The following is a 20531-nucleotide window of genomic DNA, read 5'->3' as shown; positions in this document are numbered from 1 at the left end:
GGTGGTAAAGATATAACAGAATGGGGGCCATGATGAGTGGAAGGTATTGGACCAGTTTCGTAAGGAAATTGATCCTTGTAGAAAACATTATTGCTAGTAAAAATGTGGTGGGTTTTAAGGTTATAAACCCGATTATCCTTTTTGCCATGAGGATAGCCTACAAAAACACAAGGTACAACTTGGGCAGCAAATTTATCCAATGGTTTGGGATCACTTGGGCATAGCAAAGACAACCAAACACTCATAAGTGATCATAAGCAAGTTTCCTATGAAACAAAGCTACATAAGGAGACTTGTTGGATAGCAAGGGAATGGGCAATAAATTTATAATATACACAATAGTAAATCTCCCTAAAATCTTAATGCTCTAGCTGCTTCCAATAAGTGGTGATGTTTTCTTTCAGCTACACCATTTTATTAGGGCATGGCAACACAACAGGTTTGGTGTATAATGCCTTGACTGAGGAGAAATTGTTGCACTAGTCCATAAAGAAACTCCATAGAATTATTAGATCAAATGTTCTTAACATATGCATCAAATTGTCGAGCAACCATTGTACAAAAAAAATATATATATGGAGGCCTACCTTTGATTTATTTTTTAACAAATAAACCCAAGTACATCGTGTATGGTCATCAACAATGGTGAGAAAATACCGTGCATCGGAATGTGAGGAGGTCTTATAGCCACCCCAAATGTCACAATGAATTAGAAAAAAAAAAGGAAAAATGATACATGAATGCTAACAGGAAATGGTATGCGGGCTTGTTTGGCTCTGTGACATGTATCACAACATTTATTCATGTTGGAAGTAGAGATGTCAGGAATGAGCTCCATGCGGGCTTGTGAGGCATGACCTACATGCTAGTGCCAAAGCTCAAGACTAACGAAGGTAGTGAAAAGATTTGCAACAAAAGGAGGTGGAGTGGAGGAAAAGGTGAAGTGGTATAGGCTATGGTGAAGTTCACCCGTCCTAATCATAGTCTTGGAGGTTTGGTCTTGAAGTATATATAGGGAAGAAGAAAAAACATCAGCACAATTAAGTTGTTGTATGATTTTGCTAATAGATAAAAAAAAATTGCAATTAAATGTAGGAATAAACAAAACATCATGCAAAGTGTAAGATCCAACAATGACAGAACCACGATGGGTGGCATATGTGATAGAGCCATTTGATAGTCGAATAGGGGTATGAATAGTTTTAGAAGAATGAAAGTAAGACGGGGAAGAGATCATATAATCGGATGCACCACTATACGTGTACATGATCCATTCAATAGATGTTGGAATAAGCTTACCGGTAGTGGTAGTGGCAACAAAATCAAGAGATTCACAGTTCGAGAGAGAGATCAATTAAGTGTATTGGTGCATGGTGAATCCAACTATAGGAGATGATGTTAGACAGTTTTGTATGCCCTTAGCTCCAATCAGTTTTAATGTATTTTAGACATTTAGTGTAAATGAATAAAGTGCATGTTTGATTCAAGTTGTGTAGTATGTTTATGTGTAAGACCCTTAAACTGGACACTTAATGAGACTCGTGTTAGTTTAGAATGTTCATAGCCATTGGATAAGTCTGGGGAGATTTATCCTACCAAGGTTGACACTGGTGTGCTGCCAAATGTTGGGGTGGCCTGTCTCAGCTGCCAGGGTGAGACCCAAGGCACATGTAGTGTAGGATTACTTGAATCTTTGAACCGGACTAGATTTCCAGTATTGCCCTGGACCTTGGAGATTGATGGGCAAAACTGGAAAGTTACACCTGACCCCTAGAATCGATTATGATACTACACTATGTGTCGGATTGGGCTATCTTTGATATGCCAATCAGTGAGATTCTTAGAGGGGGTCAAAACCTAGGTATGTTAGGATGGTTCATAAACCCATCTGAGTGGGTGATCATAGAGACAGGATCAGCCCCTTTGTCAGGTAAAGGTAATGATTGGGGATGCACTATCTCTGATGGAAACCAAACTGTCGACAGTTGATTTCAATCATTGAAATTTTGTTTTGCAAAATTTATATATAAGATATATAGATATGTACGGTTTCAAAATGTTTGCAAATGGTTTTAATTCCCAAGATCCATGTGAGTAAAGAGTGCAGCACTGTTCCTTGCAGCCGAGGGAGAGGTCCTCTCTTGTCGGGCAGTGTTTGATCATTATGGGCTGAGAGGTTAAGTGTAAGGCCATTTAGGGTTATATCTGATGGGCTAATCTTGCATCTGCCTACAGTCCCTGGGTTTTTATAAGATGGTTTGGCCCAGGGACCACTTAGTGTAAGTGTTGGGCCCATAGAGTCCATGTGATGGGCTCAAGGGGTTCATTGGGCTTTCTAGTGAATTCGATTAGGCCTTGTAATAGAGGCTGGGCCGAACCCATGTGGCTGATGTGTAGATCAATGCTTGGGTCCCACGCCATACAAAGAAGCTTAACTGGGCAACAGTTTGGAAGCCTATTGAGCACTTAATACATATTGGGCCTAAAGCCCATTTTGAATTGGGCTGATTTGATCAGTCACTTAAAGGGGCGGATCTGAGATTAGGTCAAGCCAAAAGGATTGGTTCTTAACCCTATCCACTCATGGAGACCAAATTCAAATTAGGATTTGAATCTGGTAACCTTCTGATAAGATCAGGAGTGGGCTGATCTAATCTGCAGTTAGGATTAAGAAGACTCCTTATTCAAATACAGATTTGGATTAGGATAACTCCTAATGAGATTATGAGGTTTCTTAATCACTAATAAAAGAGGGGAGAAACCCTAATTCAAATTACAAGAATTCGAACCATAAGGGATTTCGTAGATTAGACTGCATTCTTGAGATAGGATCTCAAAAACCCTAGAGAAGAAAAGCAGTTCACCATCTTCTTCTCTAGTCTTCTCCTCCAACAGCCACCGCCATCTACTGCCAATTCGAGTTCTCTGTGAGGGAAGATCAAGAAAAGTTCTTGATTGTGTGTGGTGCTCACTGCTTTCATCGAGTTCTTCAAAAGAACCTGGTTCGTAGGACGAACACTGCTGGTTCTGTTCCATCATTACTGTGTCATCTTCAGTGAGAGCAGTTCTTGGGACTTTCTTTGGGTGTGAACACCGACGTTGGGAGATATTGCTTCTCCGGATCAGGTATATCCCTTCCTTTCTCTTTTGGTTCAGAACTGGTTCAGTTTTGATTCAAGATAAATCCTAGAAAATTCAAGGAATATGATTCCCAGTTGAAAGAATGGCAAGAAATTTTTGAAATTCGCTCACCCATTCCGCAACCTTTTTGGTGTCCATATGATGGATCTTACCATTCTTTCAGATGATTGATCTGGTGAGACAATAGAATAGTTACCAACAATTGTCACAAGATGCTAATTTATTAGCCTTTGAGGTATTGGCTTGTGTAGTAAAATTTTCATTCTTGTGGCAATTCCAGTGAGGTGGATATCTAATGAGTGCATAACACCAATCTTTGGTGTATCCTATGTGCTTGCAATGTTCACAAAAGAATTTGGACGAAGAAGTCCCATTCTTGGATGAATTAGCAACTAAGGTTATCGCCTCTGGTTGCAATGTCCGAGGGGAGACAACAAGTTGATGGCATTCTTCTTGGGGAACAAGGGAGTAAGCTTTATTTAGTGAAGACAGAGGGCCCAATCCAAAAATACTTGATTGGATTGTATTGAAACACTCATTTAGTCTCATAAGGAACTTATGTAACTTCTCTTTTTCACATTCAGCTGCATAGAACTTTGCAGCTTTGCATGAGCAAACTGGATGGGTTGTAAGAGTGTTGAGTTCATGCAACAATGTTTTTAGCTTTGTGAAATAGCTGGTTACATATTATAGGTGTGGTGGTGAGGCTAAGTATGAGGGTCTCCTTGAAGGACAAAGGAAGATCGGATGCAAAAGATAGGCTAAAGGCTAGGGCAAATGTGAGTGATAAGATGGTGATTGCATTACGAAATGGACCCCTATTTATAGGGAGGGATCTCGAGGTCCCGAAAGGAATGAGCCAAAAGCGTTAAATTCCCACTAGGAAAGGGAATTTTGGATTTGCTATCAGTCGTCAGGGAACACTGCTAGGGTTTCACCATGTGTCTTACGAGATATCTTTAGGGTGAACTTTCCTTTCGTCCGAAGATTTTCATAATCCGCGTGTACTACTTTCTTTTGTGATCCTTTTAACCAATGTGGCGTGAGTGACATCATCATTTAGTGGGTGCATCTTTACCAAGCCCATGGGGCACTTTGTCACACGTGTAATTTAAAGATGCACGTGTAACTAATATTTATTCTCAGTTTACAGTGGTTCTCGGTTCTACAATAGTTTTGAACTTATCACAACCCTGCGTGTGTCTAAAGCTCATCGCGAATTTGTGCGTGTCTAAGGTTCATTGCAGATTTGTGTCTCTAAAATTCATCGCAGATTTGTGCATGTCTAAAGTTCATCGTGACTCATTTTGGGTATGAGTTCATCGCAAACGTCAGATGAGTTATGAACTCATTGCAAGCGTCTGATGAGTTATGGGTTCATCACAAGCGTCCGTGTAATATAAATTAAGTATTCTTTGTACTTTGATGGTCTGAACGATCACTATATACCTACACAGATAATTCACCTTGTTGAGGAAGAGCAGTATCATGCTTCAGTTGATGAATTCAGGGAATGTTCCCTTGAGAGAATCTTTCTCATAATTCTTTCCATATATCAACAATTGATTTGGTGAAAGCAATGCTATCGTAAACTTCTCTTGTTAATGAGCTACTGATGCAACCACCATGGTGTTGCATTTGATTCAAGCACCAAAGTCGAATGGACTTGATGTTGGACGTGGTAGGGATCTGTCAACAAAACCAAACATGCTTTTGGCTCTGAGTGCATTGGTCATCCTACGCTGCCACATTGGAAAATTATCTTTAGTGAGTGGGCATGAATCAACACTACTCCTAAACTGTTTGAAGGATGCAAAAAGTATGGAGAATCAGTTCCGATCTCCATTCCAAAAAGTATAGAGAACTAGTTTGGTGAAAAAGAACAGAAGAGAAGAAATTCTCGGACAAGAGTTGGATATCTTCCTACAAGGGCAAAAATAGAGGAACCAACAAAACGGTAGAAAATCAGAGTAGAAAAAATGGCGGATCACCACTATGATACCATGAAGGTAGGTATCAAGAGTCGAATGAGAAAGCCCATCTATATTAATTAAGTTACAAGAGAGACGCTTATATATAGACAAGACTGAGTCAGTTGTAACAGAGAGTACACGTGGCAAGATATAGTTGTACATGCAACCAACTATGATTTAGTCTACTCTTCTAACAGTTCATAACTCTAAACCTAACTGCATTGACGAAAACTCACACTCACATAGAGGAATAAATGGTGTACTTTTGAGCAGATTCACATGTTTAGTAGAGTTGCACCAGCCACCCAATGATCCTAGCTGAAAGGTTCATGTCATATATACAGAGAGTGGAGGTTGTCTACTTAAGTTAAACTTACAACCTATGACTAGAGCTTCTTCGATGTGTCTTATATTGATTTTATAAAGGGAACTTGTCTAAAACTCACCATGAGTTTTCAACATTTCCCTTAAACTCACCACAACTTTTCAAAATGTCTAAAACTCACCATGTCGGTAAGTTTTTATTTTCCAAAACTCACATTCTGTTAGTGCACCATTAATGCTTCTTAACAGATGTGTCCATGTCAGCATAAATAACAATTTTCATGACCAAATTACCCTTGAATGGTGAATTAGAGGAAAAATGGTCTTTTTTAGTTTTCAAATTTTCTTGTTCTTTTGCATTTTTAGTGTTTTGTTATAATTTCTGTTTTTTTTACATTTTCTTTTTTCTACAATCTATAAATGTTCCAGTATTTTTTGTTATTTATTTGTAATTTATGTGTTTTTCTATAATTTTTTATGTTTTTCTACAATTTTTATTTTCTGATTTTGTTTTTCAATTTCTATAGTTTCTATAATTTGAAAATACTTTTTTATTTTGTTTGCAATTTCTATAATATTTTTTATATTTTTTGTAATTTCTATGTTTTTACGTATTTTATATTTGAAAATATTTTTTGAACGTTTTCCTGTTTTTCATGTCTAAATATTAAAATAGTAATATATTAACACCAGTTAATTTATTTTGTATATATTTTATAAGTTTCTATGAAGGTTAAAATAGTAATATATTAACACCATTAGTCTGTTAAGCGTCAAATTAATGACATGGTGAGTTTTACACATTTTGAAAAATTGTGATGAGTTTAAAAAAAATGATGAAAACTCATGATGAGTTTTAAACAATTTCCCTTTTATAAATAGGTTGGCGGGCCGGGTTGTTTTATCGGGCTTTGGACATAACTGTCAATTCCAGCCCACTATGTTGACGGAGATAAAAATGTTTGCTTTGAAGTTTGAAAATTGAATGAGGCAAGTGAGTTGAGCAGAAGTAAAGATGGATAAGCTCCGATTCGAATTCACATAGTAACGAATTTGGATGTGGGTTTTCTCATCCAATCCGTTTGCAGCCCTACATTGAACTTATGAAAGGTATTGATGGAAGTTCCCTTCATTTTTTTTTTTTTTAACTAGACAAAGGAAATAAAAGAAAATCATCAGAGTGGACCGAGCAAAAATGTAACCACACATCAGATAGAGCATCTACAAGAGGGACCTACTGTGATTACTACTTGTCCATACCCCATTGCCAAGCTCAATTTTGGGCTACAAATTTCCCGTCAGTGATGCTGGCAGCCACTGTGAGTGACCAAAGCAACTACTTGAAAACTAAGAAAAAAAAATGGCCCAGAATTTCATTTGGGTCCTCAATGTACTGGAGTGGCCACTGGCCAACTAAATCCAAGAGACACTGATAATGATATCGACCCCCATCAGCTGTGTGCCCACAATCATCTCTCATCCCTCTAGGCTCTAGTACAGAAGGTTGTTTTGGAAACTCCTCTGTCCTCCAGTTCCGTTAATATCTTCTTCAGCAGTTAAGCTCGCCCATATAGAAGTTGCTTACTGCTGACAGCTTTTCTTCTTTGTGGGCTTCATGGGGTGTACCCGTGTATCTATCCGCTTCGCTTTTTCTTCTTCTTCTTTTTTTTAATCTTTCTGGGCTTTATCGGGTGTATCCGCTTCTTGATATATTTGTATTCGTCCAGACGGGCCTCCAATTTGGAACTGTCCAGCTGAGCCCAGTCTAGCGCCTGCCTGCCTGAACCACCTTAGCGATATAGCCACACCGAATACTTTATTCCCTGCAAAGATCTCAAGATGAATTGTGGTTTGTAATTTGGTTGGATTTTGATAAATCAGAGGCTGTTGGACTTTGGGCTCGGGATCTGCTCCTTACACATGGGCGCCTCACAGGTACATTCACCGTGCATTAAAAACATCTCCTGTGAAAAATATCTTATAAGTATAAAAGATGTTTCATGCATGGTAGAATATGCGTATAAAATCGATATGAAGCGTCGTGTGTGAGGAGCAGATCCGATCTCAAGGTAAAAGTCTTTTTTTTTTTTTCTGGGTTTCTCTCTCTTTTTTTTTTTTTTTTTCTTTTCTTTGCTTTTCTTTTTAAGCGGAATGATTTGAACAAGATATCTGATAAAAAGATTCACTTAATCACATATTTTTTATAAATATAATCAATATTTAATACTTTTTTATATCCAAGCTACCTCTGAGGTTTGAGCACAGATATTATGTGAATTTACGATGGAAAACATCAAGCATGTATTAAGTTTGCTTTGAAGGAACGACTATGGTCTATGGCAAACATAATTAATTAATTAATTATTTGCTTATAAGCATCCAAAGTGTAATAAAGTGTATTAGACCCTACGAACTCATCGATTTACAAGTGGCAGTCTGCCACATCAATACCCCACAAAATGTTCTAATCTTATCCTCCCACATGGCTCAAAGACCGGGGACAATGCCGCAAATAGATCTTAACCACCCATCTAGAGATTATACGAGAATCTTCACTGACACCAATTACCTGTAATGGGCTCTACCCCAAGTCATATATGAATGTGTAGGATAATGTAATGGGACCATTAACTGGGCACTCTCTCTCTCTCTGTACCGGTTCAAGTATGAGAGGCCCCACAGTTTGGACGGCCAACCGACTTCACGTAAATTTGTGCCAGGTGCAATTGTTGGATCTTGCATCCTTAAATGGGATGGGACCTCCTCAAACTCAATGGCGTTGGGACCTGCCCAACGGGCAGGAGTAGTTGTGCTGTTTGCTATTAAGCTTTCCCGTTTCAATCTGACGTCAGAAAGGTTCTCCCTTTCTCCCACCTCTGACTCAGACGCGGGACCCATTGCTCACCCCACTCTTTTAAATCTTTGACCTTTAGTTAGCTTTCCCATTTAATGACTCAGGCGCCTTTCTTTGCCATGCCTTCCGTTACCCGAACCGCTTTAACCCGCTAATAAGCCGTGCAGGTTGACTCGGTAAACTTGGTCCATGATAAATGGATGTTATACCTTACACGAATCTACCCATTATAAAAGAATCTGACTTTAAACCCAAATGAAACCAACCGGTTAGGCCGTTGGAAGTACCAATTGTCTCAGTTGGTAAACTCTCTGGCTGGATATAGCAGAGACATGGGACCGCCTTCACAAGGGTTGGGGGTAAATGGGCTACCCTAAAAATTAGAAAAAAACAAAAAATGTTGGACTGGTAAACCCGAGATATGAAATGGCAAGGGCTGACAAAAATGAATTCGGATAAATTGAGTGTTTTAGGCCATATTTGGTTCAATTCTCATTCTTTTTCATTTTTATGCAAGATGAAATTCTAAGATGGAAAAAATGATTAAAAATGGGAAGAATGAAAAAATATTATTACAAACCAAACGTTTTTTTTTTTTCAAAAAATGATTTTTTTTTATGGCAAGAATGAGAGTAAAATTTTAACCTGTTTGGTTACAAATTTCATTCTCATTCATTTTTTTTATTAATCAAAATAATAATAAAAGGGTTAGAGGTGTAAAACGTGTCGTGTTGGGTCCACGTAAAGTGTGGGGTGTACCGTGCTGCCCTCCCCTGGGATAACTTGGGGGTTGGCCTGGCACGTCCCACGGCCCAAGCCCGTGTGGGCCCATTCCGTGCTGCAAAAATGCATCTTTAGATGTGCTATGTGACATATCTATAACAAAACAAATAAAAAAATTTGCATTGCTATGTGACATATCCATTACACAAAAATGCATCCATACTACTTGCTTACAATGAAATTTAAAGATAAATAATTCATCTCAATATGCAAACAAAAATAACCATGAACATGGTTTTCAAAAACATTCAAGCTAATATTAGTAGAAACTATTTAAATTGGTATTAGGATTCTGTATTTTATTAACACTCTTAGGCTTGCATATGTACCCACTAAACCCTATCAAGTAATATTTGGACCTGAGAGTAAGAGAGAGAGAGAGAGAGAGAGAGAGAGAGAGAGAGAGAGAAATGTACTACACTCTTATTGAGAAGCAAATCCTAATTTTTTTTCTTAGAGGTTACATATTATCAAGTTCTTTGTTTGTTTTAGCAATGTTTTCTTTTGGTCTTAGAGGTTACATATTAGCAACCTGCTCAAGTATAATTCCTCAATCTGAGTGTAACTGAGTTACAGTAGAGTCAAGTAGGGTGCAATTCAGGCAGGTTAAGTAGGATGAGAATTCAAAAGTAATGTTAAAACAGAAAGCAAAACCATTAAAACTGGATTGAATAGGACTTGCATTTAGTGCTTTCTAATGACAGTTAAGTTCTTTTTTTTTTTCTTTTTTTCTTGTTGAAACAATGAGAAATTAAGATTTTAACAACTGAACCCCATAAAAATGCATGAAAGAATTTGCACTAAAACATGTCTATTGTTGGAATATATGTTTTTCATATTTGCATGAACCTTAATTTTAAGCTCAACCCAAGCTTAGTAATATCTTATTTTCTTTTTCATTAGTTTTCTCTTTAATGTTCGACCCCTAATATAAGCTTATATGAGCCATCTCAAACTCCAACCTAAAGCTCTGGTTGGATGGAGCCAGGTCTAATTTGGTCCCATCCAAGTTGCAATATTCTTGGTACAGAATGTATAAAGGTTTGCTTGTCAAGACATGGGTAAATTTGCCCTTATTTCTAGCTTTCTGTTTTCAAGCCTTATTTTCTTGTATAATAATTTGCAGTGGTTTTCATTAGATAGCCAATAAAATCAACATTATGGATGTGCTTCAAAGAATAAATTAAAATTGGCGCATCTCAACTCATATTTGTAGCATTTACTTGGGTTGGGGCGAAACAGAAACTCACCTATTAACCTCCTATACTTTTTTGTCTTATATTATGATTAGTTCTCTTCTCTCTTTGCATGCAGGTAGACACCTCCCCCGGATGTGGTAGGCCTAGCAAGCTTTTTAAAGCAATTGAAGAAGAGGGAAGAATAATGTGGGGAGTTACAAAAGAAGCTATCTTATGGTTGATTTGGAAAGAAAGAGGAAGTTATGGTCAAATATCTTATGGTCAAATGCTTGACCATAGATAGATAGACCATAAGATAGCTTCTAAAATGCTTGACCATAGATAGATAGATCGATTTGGAGAGTTACAAAGAGGAAATTATTTGATTGCATGACCATCAAGGTTGTACATTGGTTGAAAATGCTTGAGTTATTTAAGGATCTTTCAGTTGATGACATATCAAAGGTTGGAGTGCAATAGCAGGTTCATTATCCTCAAAGCCTATTGAAGAAAGTGGGAATCCTTCTCTACAACAAAGGGTGAAACTGATGCAGGTAACCTAGGTTCATCCAGTGTTGGAGGTGTGTTAAGAGAAGGAGAATGTATAAGTTCCATGGATATGGCCATGGTGGTTGACTCCAAAAGTCTGAGGAGAAATGGGCTGGAGAAGACAAGAAATGACCAAACCCCCGAAGGGGCTACACTATGTACCCTCTGGTGAGGGATTAGACTATCATAGCTCTTTTGCAAGCTAGTTATCTGAGACCTGGAAGAGGAGGAAGGTCTGAGAAAGAGCCTCCAAGAGAGAGAGAGAGAGAGAGAGGAAAAGGAGGTCTGACAGATGTTGGTCATAGGGCCCCCTAGATCTAAGAATAAGCTATTTATATTTCCTTAATAAAATGTTTCTGGAATCTTGTAATACATGCTTTTCTGGGTTAATTTTTAGACCAGATGCACTTTGCTGGGTCTATGGCAGTTTGCAAATCCACTTTTACAAAAGGAAGAATACAAGTTTTATACTTAGGACCAATTGGGGTGGGTGATTCACTAAAAGATGAAGCAACAACCCTACTCCAATATTTGAGATTGGCTAAACAGATGGGTCTTCAACAAATTGAGATGGGTGGGTGCAAACATATAGCTTGGGAATCTCGACCGATAGATAGACTATAAGGGAAATCAAGTGCCTAACAAGGAAAATCAAGTGCCTAACAAGTTTAGCTAAGCAAGGGGTTCAGAGATAACAGATGTGTTGGGCACATTTGTAATTTCTTGGGGGATTAACTCCAGAATGTGGTTGCTCTTTTCTCACAACTCCTAGTTGTACTCTGTTTCTTTTCATTTTAATCAAATTCTGTTAGAGTGTTGTTGATAAAAAAAATGAAGGTTGGGTATACTATAGGTGGACTAGAAGATTAGAAAATGAACTAGCCAACACTCTAGCAAAGCAAAGGATTACTAAGGAGGAACTGTTTTGACTAATGTTGTAATACCAAGATACTTTGAGGCTCAACACACCTTTCCTTGGGTGGGTATATATATATACATGGTGGGCTGTGTAAGATTGGAAGCTAGAAATTGAAATGTTTTATACTATTATAAGGGCTTATCTATGCATATGCATGTATTTCTAGCTTCAATTAAATAACATAAACTAACTAATAGTTTGCATGTTTATAATTTACCAATAAACTTCATACAGAAACTTACTAACTCACCACAATCTGTTGCGATTCTCAGGCTCCTCTAGAGATTCTTCTCGAACAATTTCCCTCCCCATGTCTCGTATTAGATTATGCATCCTCAACTCATTTCTCAGATTGACTTTTAGAAGAAACTTACTAACAAGATCACTTATTCCAATTTCTGGAAAGAAACCACAACCATTCAGTATTCTAGTTACACTATCCTTGTTCTTTCCAACAAAGAAGCATGCAATATCAAGGAATATATCTCTGTTTTTATCATCTAGCAAATCAAAACTTATTCTAAGTTTTTTCTGAACTTGATCAGGTGGAATATTTTCAAGTCTCTCTAACACGGTTTCCCATTCAGATATTCTTTTGTCAAGAAGAGAAGAACCCAAAATCTCAAGAGCTAAAGGAAGTCCTCTAATGTAATGCAGCATACAATTTGAGAGCTCTACATAACCTTCTATAGGATGATTTGATTTAAAGGCATGCCAACTAAAGAGCTCAAGAGATTCATCATGATTTAACTTTTTAACCTTATATTTCTTATCCACTTGAATATATGTGATCTATGCATATATCTATTCCAACTGGGTAGATAGCAACATCCAACATCGTTTTATTCAATTTAGTAGATACTTTGTCAACAATTCTTTGAATGAACTTTACCTCACGCCTGCCAAATGTGATGGAAAAGACACAAACAGGATAAAAATATATGGAATTGAATGAAGCCTAAGACCCAAGAAACAAAATCTATTGAGGCATTTATTTTGGTTATTTGTAGCCAAATGTTAATGTCCATATTAATGCTTAATAATGGATTGAAAGCAAAATAGAAAAGAAAAGAATATGATTATAATATTAGATCTTATTTCAATATAGAATGTTCTGCCACTTCAATTGTTTATCAGTTTTATTCATAAAAAAACTGGTATCAATTTTCATTTTCTTTTGGATATCTAACAGATAATAGAAAACTTCAACCATGTTTGCTTGGAGAGCGAATCTAAATCAAATATCAATGGTTCTGATTTTCATGTATTTGGTTATAACTATGATTTACTTGGATTATTGCCTTATTTGCACTCATTGGAAGATGCGAAATTTGATCCACCTTCCTCTACCTTCATTATCTCTCATATAAAGTGCAGACCACATCATTTTGCTTCCCAACTTCTCCAGAAAAACAAAAAAAAGAAAGAAAAAAAAAAAACAAGCATTCTTCTTGATTTTTTTTCTCACTTAAATGTTATATTTCCAATTTTATTCCACTCAATTTGTACTCAGCCCATTTGCAGTTTTATACAATGCAAATGAACTGCAAGCAAACGAAATTCTAATAGCATTTTTTTTTCTTTCTTTATTCATTATGATGAGATGAGAGCATGCACTACTCAATTCTCAAAAATCGATGATGTCGTATTGATATTAAGTAGCAAATAAACAGGTTTTAGAAAGATTTCCCGTTAGCAACATCTCGCAGATCCCGTCCTGACAAATTGGCAGCGTCTGTAAGAGCTTGCCTCCACCTCTGTAGTTTTCCCATCAGCTCTGAGTTGAAACGTTGTTAGCGTTCGTATTCAACAAATGCTTCTGCAAAAATCCCACTTTGTTTTCGAACATCCAATGGATCTTCATCATAGAAGACGAGGGTGCACCTCGTACAAAGAGAGAGGGACGAGGGTTTACCTCTGTACGAGAGATGGACGAGGGTGTACCTCGTACAAAGAGAGAGGGACGAAGGTTTACCTTCAAAAGAGAGAGAGGAGCGAGCGATTACCTTGTACACAGAGCGAGGGTTCACTGAAAGTCGAGAGGGTTCAGTCGAAGTCGAGAGACTCGACTTCAAATTTTTCGTGCTACAAATTTTTGCTAAAGCTCAAATTTCGTTCTGGGAAGAATGAATTCTGTGGCAAGAAATGAATATTCAAACACCTATATCTCATTCATTCCTGCTCAGAATCAATAACGAAGTTCCATGTCAATAATAAATTCATAAACCAAACTATAAAGGACACGGGCCCATGTATTTAAATATTAATATAGAACCTTATCATTGATTCCACAGCATGCTCAACAGGTAAAGCGTTCAGCTAAATCTATCTCGGCAAAAATAGGTCAGTATTGCTTTTGTGGATCAACCTATTGAAAAAAATTGCTTGGCCCAGCTCCAGATGGGCCCAACAGGATTGTGGCCGAGCAACAACCCCATGGCCTTATATGAACCAGAAAAAAAAACAAAATTGTATTCTTTTTCTGATTTACTTCTGATTTTTTTTTCAAGTATCAATGCATTTTTTCTCATTTTTTTATTTCTATAAATACGTTAATCCCATTCTCCCGTCTGTTCAAACTCCAATGTCCAATTTTGATTACAAAATGGACGTAACATAGAAGATAGATGGAATATCCTGTACAATAAAAAAAAGATTCGGTAAAGTCGTCTGTGTAGTAGACCGGAGCCTGGTCTGGTTTTACGTAAAAGAAAACTCCATGATGGAAAGTCAGATCAAATTCGGTGGGACCTCTTCTCAAGGATGGAATGGTATTGTACACGTCAGATTTTGTCATCCACTCTTTTTCCGAGAAACCCATATGACACCGCATAGGGATCCGTCTTGAACAGGTCAGATACAGGTAGTGTACGTATAATCCACCTGGATTCTAACTGAATCCAGATCTGGCTGGGTTCGGCTCCAACTTATTGGTTACGCCAGGAACCAACAAAGTCTCTATAGTCTTATACCCATTGCATTCGGCTGGAGTTGGAATACATCGAACGGCTAATAACAGTCTGGTGCTTTCATAACTTACCATGTGGCATATAAACAGAAGATCAGGATCCATCAGTGGACAGATCCGGAAAGCCCAGTATCAAATATCAGCGCTCGGAACCCATCTGAAATTATTGCAATTTATTTTTGGCCCAATTGAATTGATCTTCATTCTTGAGGCCCATTGAAGAGTGGGTCGCGATCATCTTGATCTAGGATACATTTTTATAGGGCCCAGATCGATTGTTTTATGGTTCGTCGTGTTTCGTTTGTTAAGATGCGGATTTCGGATAAACTGCATAGATCCGGTGAATCCAAGTAACGCAGACTCCTCTGTCCTCTCCTCACAAAGGCACAGTTGCATGAACCTCAAGATTATGTATGAATTGAATGGTGGATGAGGCCGCCCATTTTTCTGATTAACGGTGCGTTTGCCTGTCCCAGACAGCTTGTGGAACCCCACGTTGTTTTAAGGGTATTGGGATCTGTTCCTGATATAGGGCATCTCAAAACGACCTCAAAGGCACATTCCATCATGTATTGGAAATATTTTTCATAAAATAATCACATAAATATGAGAGATGTTTTCAATGCACCGTGGAAGGTGTTTGAGGTTAATGTGAGGCGCATGTGTGAAGAGCAGATCCCGTCTCGTTTTAAGGGCATCTAAGATGTGGAGCCCACAGTTTCGAGGGGTTAAGGTGGTGTTTGGCATCGTGTTCATCTCGTAAACAGGACCGTTTCAGGATGAAGACCTGTTCGGTTGGGTATGGACGGAATTGGTCCACGCCACACCCCAATATAATGTCAATAGGAAAAACTCGTGGATGCATTCTCTCCATGGTTTATTTTTGATCCCATGCTTTACAAGTCTCTCAAACCCTATTGTCTACCGTTGGATCAAAACCCTATTTTTGATCCCATGCTTCAATTGTTTAAATATTGTTTTTAATAATTTTGTCAATAAAATATTAATTGTTTAAATTAAATTTTTAATATTTTTAACAATAAAATAATATTTTTAAATATTTAAATATATATATATATATTATTTTTTTATTATTTTACTATTGTTTTATAAATAAATTAATATTTATTGGTTAATATTAATTCATTGATGCATTTTTCAAAATATTTATCATATAAAATATAAAAATTAGATATTTATAATTAACTGTATATGTCATTTATAAAATATATATGAATATCCACCAATTTTTCATCCATATCACAACATACCCCTAAGTAATTCACATCTCTATTAATGGGATCATGGATTAAAAGTCAAACGTAGCATCCAATCAGTTTCATTTTTTCACTAAATAAAAGTGGAAGCCAATGGTCCACACGAAACATCATTGATTGCACGGTGTAGATCAATTCAGCTGGTTATTTTCTCTTTTTTTTTCTTATTATTTTATTGAAGTTTTTGGTGTTGCGTTAAATGGCATGGTCCATACCAGGAGGAAGGTCCCACCGATCAGACAGATGGGGTTGGTACCGGTGGTGGTAGTAGTGATGGTGGTGGGACCCACCACATCGACCATGTACCGATAAGCATCCTATCTTGGTTTTCTCTCTCTCTCTCCGCTCAATAAATTAACGGCTCTAGAGTGGGGAGTGACTTAGCGTAACAAAATTTTTCATGTGGGCGAGGGCGAGGGCGAGAGCATGACTTGACTCGGACATATATCGCATTCATATCGGTGACCACCACCAGGCAGCGGCAGCGCATATGTGGCCCACCAACAACAATTGATCCAGACTGTCGAAACCCAGATGGAGCCCATATTCCATAAAAAGTGGACATCCCACCATCCACGAGTCCCCACAAGGCACACAAGCATCTTGCTTACTGATCATACTACATCTCTGCTGACCGTGAGAAGGAAAGGGAGAATGAAAGTGCACGATGATTTGAGAATTGAGAGTGGGTGGGTTATCACATTCAGATATACGTGGAACTCCTTGGGCGGCCACAAAACATTTCTTTTATTCCTTCCATCACTATATCAAATTCCAAATCCAAGGGAATCCTCGTGGTCAGCAGTCAACCAATCTTGGGGACTTTGACACGCTACCAACCAGTTAGATCAGGTTGTCCTGGTCGTAACATCATGACCATATAACTAATAAGCCTGGATCCCAATAGTAACATACACCCGTTGGATCCAATTACAATCTCTGTCAATTTTTACAAGAAAACATCAATATGGGCTGGGCTATCCAAGTACCAGATGATTCTCTAAAATGATGATTATTAGTGTAGGAATCTGAAGCCATTTTGGTGTATCTTTTATCATAGTCCACCGATGCACCTTAACTTTCCACCTCCTGAGCTGAACTGACGGACAAACGGGGCGAGGGTGGGCGCGCATGAAAGAAGACCGTCCAAGTGATGAATGGACCCACTTCATGGATGGGCATGGGCTAATATAATACAGAGAACCTAAAAAATTAGGTCAAATCAACAGCCTACATCAGCACCTAAGATACTAATCGCACGTTAGGGAATCCCCCGTCAGTCTCATATCTCTGAGATAACGTTCTTTTTTTCTTTTCTATGGTCCATGACCATCCCATGAGGTGGTCCATCACGGAAGGGGACGGGGTTGGTGGAGGAGATTGGGACCCACCACCATGGTTGGTTGGGGGACCTACTAGGCATCAACAAGAACAGGCCACCAGCGCGAGAAATCTACAAGTAATTAAAATCGAAACTGAAATTGAAACAAAGATTTAAATCAAAACAAACTGCACACCAGACAAAGGGAGTGTCCATTTGAGCGGACAAGCGGAGAAGATAATAAATTAGACAAGTTAAAAATAAAACAAAGAAAATTAAATTAAAATTGGTTAGAGCCTTAGAGGAGCCAAAAACAAAAAGAAAAAGAAAATAATATTTGCAAAGTGTAGCAGTGCTCAGCAGTATGGAAGATAACGGAGAGATCCACCGTATCTGATGCAATCATCATCATCACCATCATCATCTCGTTGTAAGGACGAAATAACGGATATTCGCCAAGCCACGTCTTCGTTCTCCACGTGTCAAACGAGTGGTGAAGAGGTCCCCACAATAACAGCTAAGTACCAGACGCGTGTCGGCAGGGCCAGCCTAGCCTTTTCCTCTCATCTCGATCGAACCACCCAAAAGAAACACACCAAAAAGCAAGCGGGGACCACCACGGGGCCGCCTCGAGAGAGGAGAGGAGAAAAAACTGTTGGGGCCCACACTTCCCTTGGGGCCCGCGCCAGCCATCACATGATCGACAGATCGTGGCCCACATGAAACCACTCCGCACGGTCCACGGAGCACCCCTTTCTTCGCTTGTTGACCCACCACCGTGATGGACCCCACCTTTCCCCAAAACTCAGCAGACTCCTTCGCCTAACACGACCCCATCCCTACACGTTCCAACTTAAACACACTCGTGCGCACGTGCTGGACCCACCAGTACGTATCTCCTCCTCTCTCCACTCCCACCGTTAAGCGGAGGGAGAATGAGGGTTCAAAGAAATGAGAGGCAGACGACGAAACGAAGGTCGTTAATGGCGGAAATACTGTAGGTTGGGAGATTTTTCTTCCCAGAATCAATAAAAAAAATGGACAAAACCCTTTGAATGACCAAACCCATTTAACAAAAAAAAAAAAAAAAACTCAGCTTTGCAGGGTTTAGGTTCTAATTCCCTTTAACACACTCGCCCTCTGCATTCTCACTGTTTTGAGGACGTTGTCTGATCATGTTGCCGATTATTCGCAGAGCGACCCATGAACTGAAGCTCTTGTTTGTCGTAAATTTCCAAGGAAAAGTCTCTAAGCATCTGGGTAGTGGTAGTAGAACTCGTACTTGGGGCCATAGTGGAAGTCTTGGCTGCTTTTGCTCCCGTGGATGACACTGCAGAGGTTGTTGCGTTATTGGAGACGCACGAAGGAGCCTGAACTTCAACAGGAGTAGCTATACTAATTCCAGGCTGCATCGCCGATATAAACGACGAAATGGGTCTCGCGGAGATGTTGATAAGGGGCGTCCCAGCTGGTGGAAACGTCCATAGCTGTGGTTGGTTCGAAGGCCCGGCAATGGCGGTAGTAGGAGAGATCATCCAAAAGGTTCCGGCGGCGACAGCGTTGGAGGGTATAACTCTTCCTCCACTGCTGACAGCCCACATGGGGACAAGCCCTTGGGGTGCGGCAGCAACTGCTGTGGCTCCTATAGGAGCGAGACCTGAAGAAATGGAGACTCCGTCGTTAACCTCATAATATTCACTGGACGCGGACCGCTTTCTCTTCTTTTTCGTCGTGTCCCCGTCGGAGGTCGAAGACGTGGTTGGAATCTTAAGTGTGCCACCGACGGACATGGCGATGGCAGGCACAGTACCGGTACCTGTAGCGGCTATAATGGCGGGTTCGGCGTGTTCGAGGAGCCACCGAATGGTCTCACCGTCGGACTTGTGACCGAGTTCTCTTGTGAGCTGAAAGATTCTCGCCGCGCAGGTTGCAGGCATCCGGATCCTACGCCCTCGACCTTCAACTTTGGTATGCCGGTCCTTCGTAGAAGCCCTTCTCCCAGGAACCGCTGTTCTTCTAATCTGCACAGGCATGGGCATGGGCTTGGACATGGGCATCTGCATCTGCATAGCTACGGGAACAACCCCAATAGGCGGTGGTTGTTCCTCCAAGTCGGGTTCCGTCTCCGTGGGTTCTTCTTTTAAAAATACAAGCGGTACTGCAGTGGACGACGGTTGGGAGGGAGCAGAAGTAACCGGAGGCGGCGGTTCGGGCTCCGTTGTAGAAGGATCAGAAGATTCCATCTTGTCCTCGACGTTGTTTCCGTTGTCAACGGGCACTTCGCCACCTCCACCGTTCATTGTGAGATCAGTAGTTCCTCTTTCGTCTTCTTCCTCAATCTCCTGTTTCTGAATAGACGCCATCCCCAGAATCGAGTCGAGTAGACAAAATACAAGAGGATAAAAGAAAACCCAAAAACCAAAGCAGATACAAGACCAAGAAAGACAAGGGTTATTATGTTGCAGAAAGACAAAAAGATTTTAGGAAACAAGGACTTTTTCCAGAGAAGGAAGAAAAGCGAGAGAATAGAGAAGGATTGGTATCGTCGTTGTTGACGTCCTTCAGTCCACAACCATTCCCAATGGAAGCGTCTCTCCTCTTCTTCTCCTGAGAGTGTTAATAAGAGAGAGGGAAAGAACCAGAGAGAAAGAAGGATTGAATATATAATGAAAAGTAGAGATTTCGAAGGAAGAAGAGAAGATAAAATAAAACATAAAGAAAAAAAAAAGAAAAGAAAAGAAAAGAAAAGGGTGGGGAAACTGCGAAGGAAGAAACAAACCCTAAGACCCCCTCCTCTCCTCTTTTTATCCTCTTTACGACTCCAACCAGACGACCCAGAAGACAGAGAGAGACCACCCTTCTCTTCCCACACCGCCAAATAAATCTTTAGACTTGTATTTATCTATCTGTGTATGTATATTTGATGAATAACTAATAAATACCATACACTTTCCAATAAAATAACATGAGAAAATCTACGGTCCTCGATGCATCCATCTACACACACAACTTGAACCCTACGGGATAAGGACACGTGGTGGATCCCACTTTTGGAGGTGCCCTGTTCATTTGGGTCAAAGCTGGTGTGGTGATGTCTCCAAAGTCCAAAGAACTCATAAGCTTTCCCATTATTTTTCTTTTTTTTTTTCTCCGAACAATTTCATTTATGATTGTAGGTTCTAAATGTGAGAGTCGGAAGTTCGGGAGAGACGAGGATCCGATTATACCCAATGGGATAGGACGA

At 39.4% G+C, this 20531-nt stretch overlaps 1 protein-coding gene across 1 annotated transcript; it reads right to left on the bottom strand.

Moving 5' to 3' along the window:
* Nucleotides 1–17491: 17491 nt before the first annotated feature.
* On the bottom strand, nucleotides 17492–20194 carry LOC148880086 (transcription factor TCP19-like). Its single transcript, XM_088961906.1, has one exon. The coding sequence runs from the start codon at nucleotides 19648–19650 to the stop codon at nucleotides 18436–18438; it is 1215 nt and encodes a 404-aa protein (XP_088818032.1). The 5' UTR covers nucleotides 19651–20194; the 3' UTR covers nucleotides 17492–18435.
* Between the last annotated feature and the right edge of the window lie 337 nt (nucleotides 20195–20531).

Source organism: Nelumbo lutea, chromosome 1 (assembly GCF_056320005.1).
Source record: "Nelumbo lutea isolate HS-2025 chromosome 1, American lotus-T2T, whole genome shotgun sequence".
NCBI classification, from domain to species: Eukaryota; Viridiplantae; Streptophyta; class Magnoliopsida; order Proteales; family Nelumbonaceae; genus Nelumbo; species Nelumbo lutea.
This window is presented reverse-complemented; position numbering and strand designations above follow the sequence as displayed.

Excerpts from the sequence above, each read along its gene's own strand:
- LOC148880086 (XM_088961906.1), bottom strand. The coding sequence starts at position 19,650 with ATGGCGTCTATTCAGAAACAGGAGATTGAGGAAGAAGACGAAAGAGGA.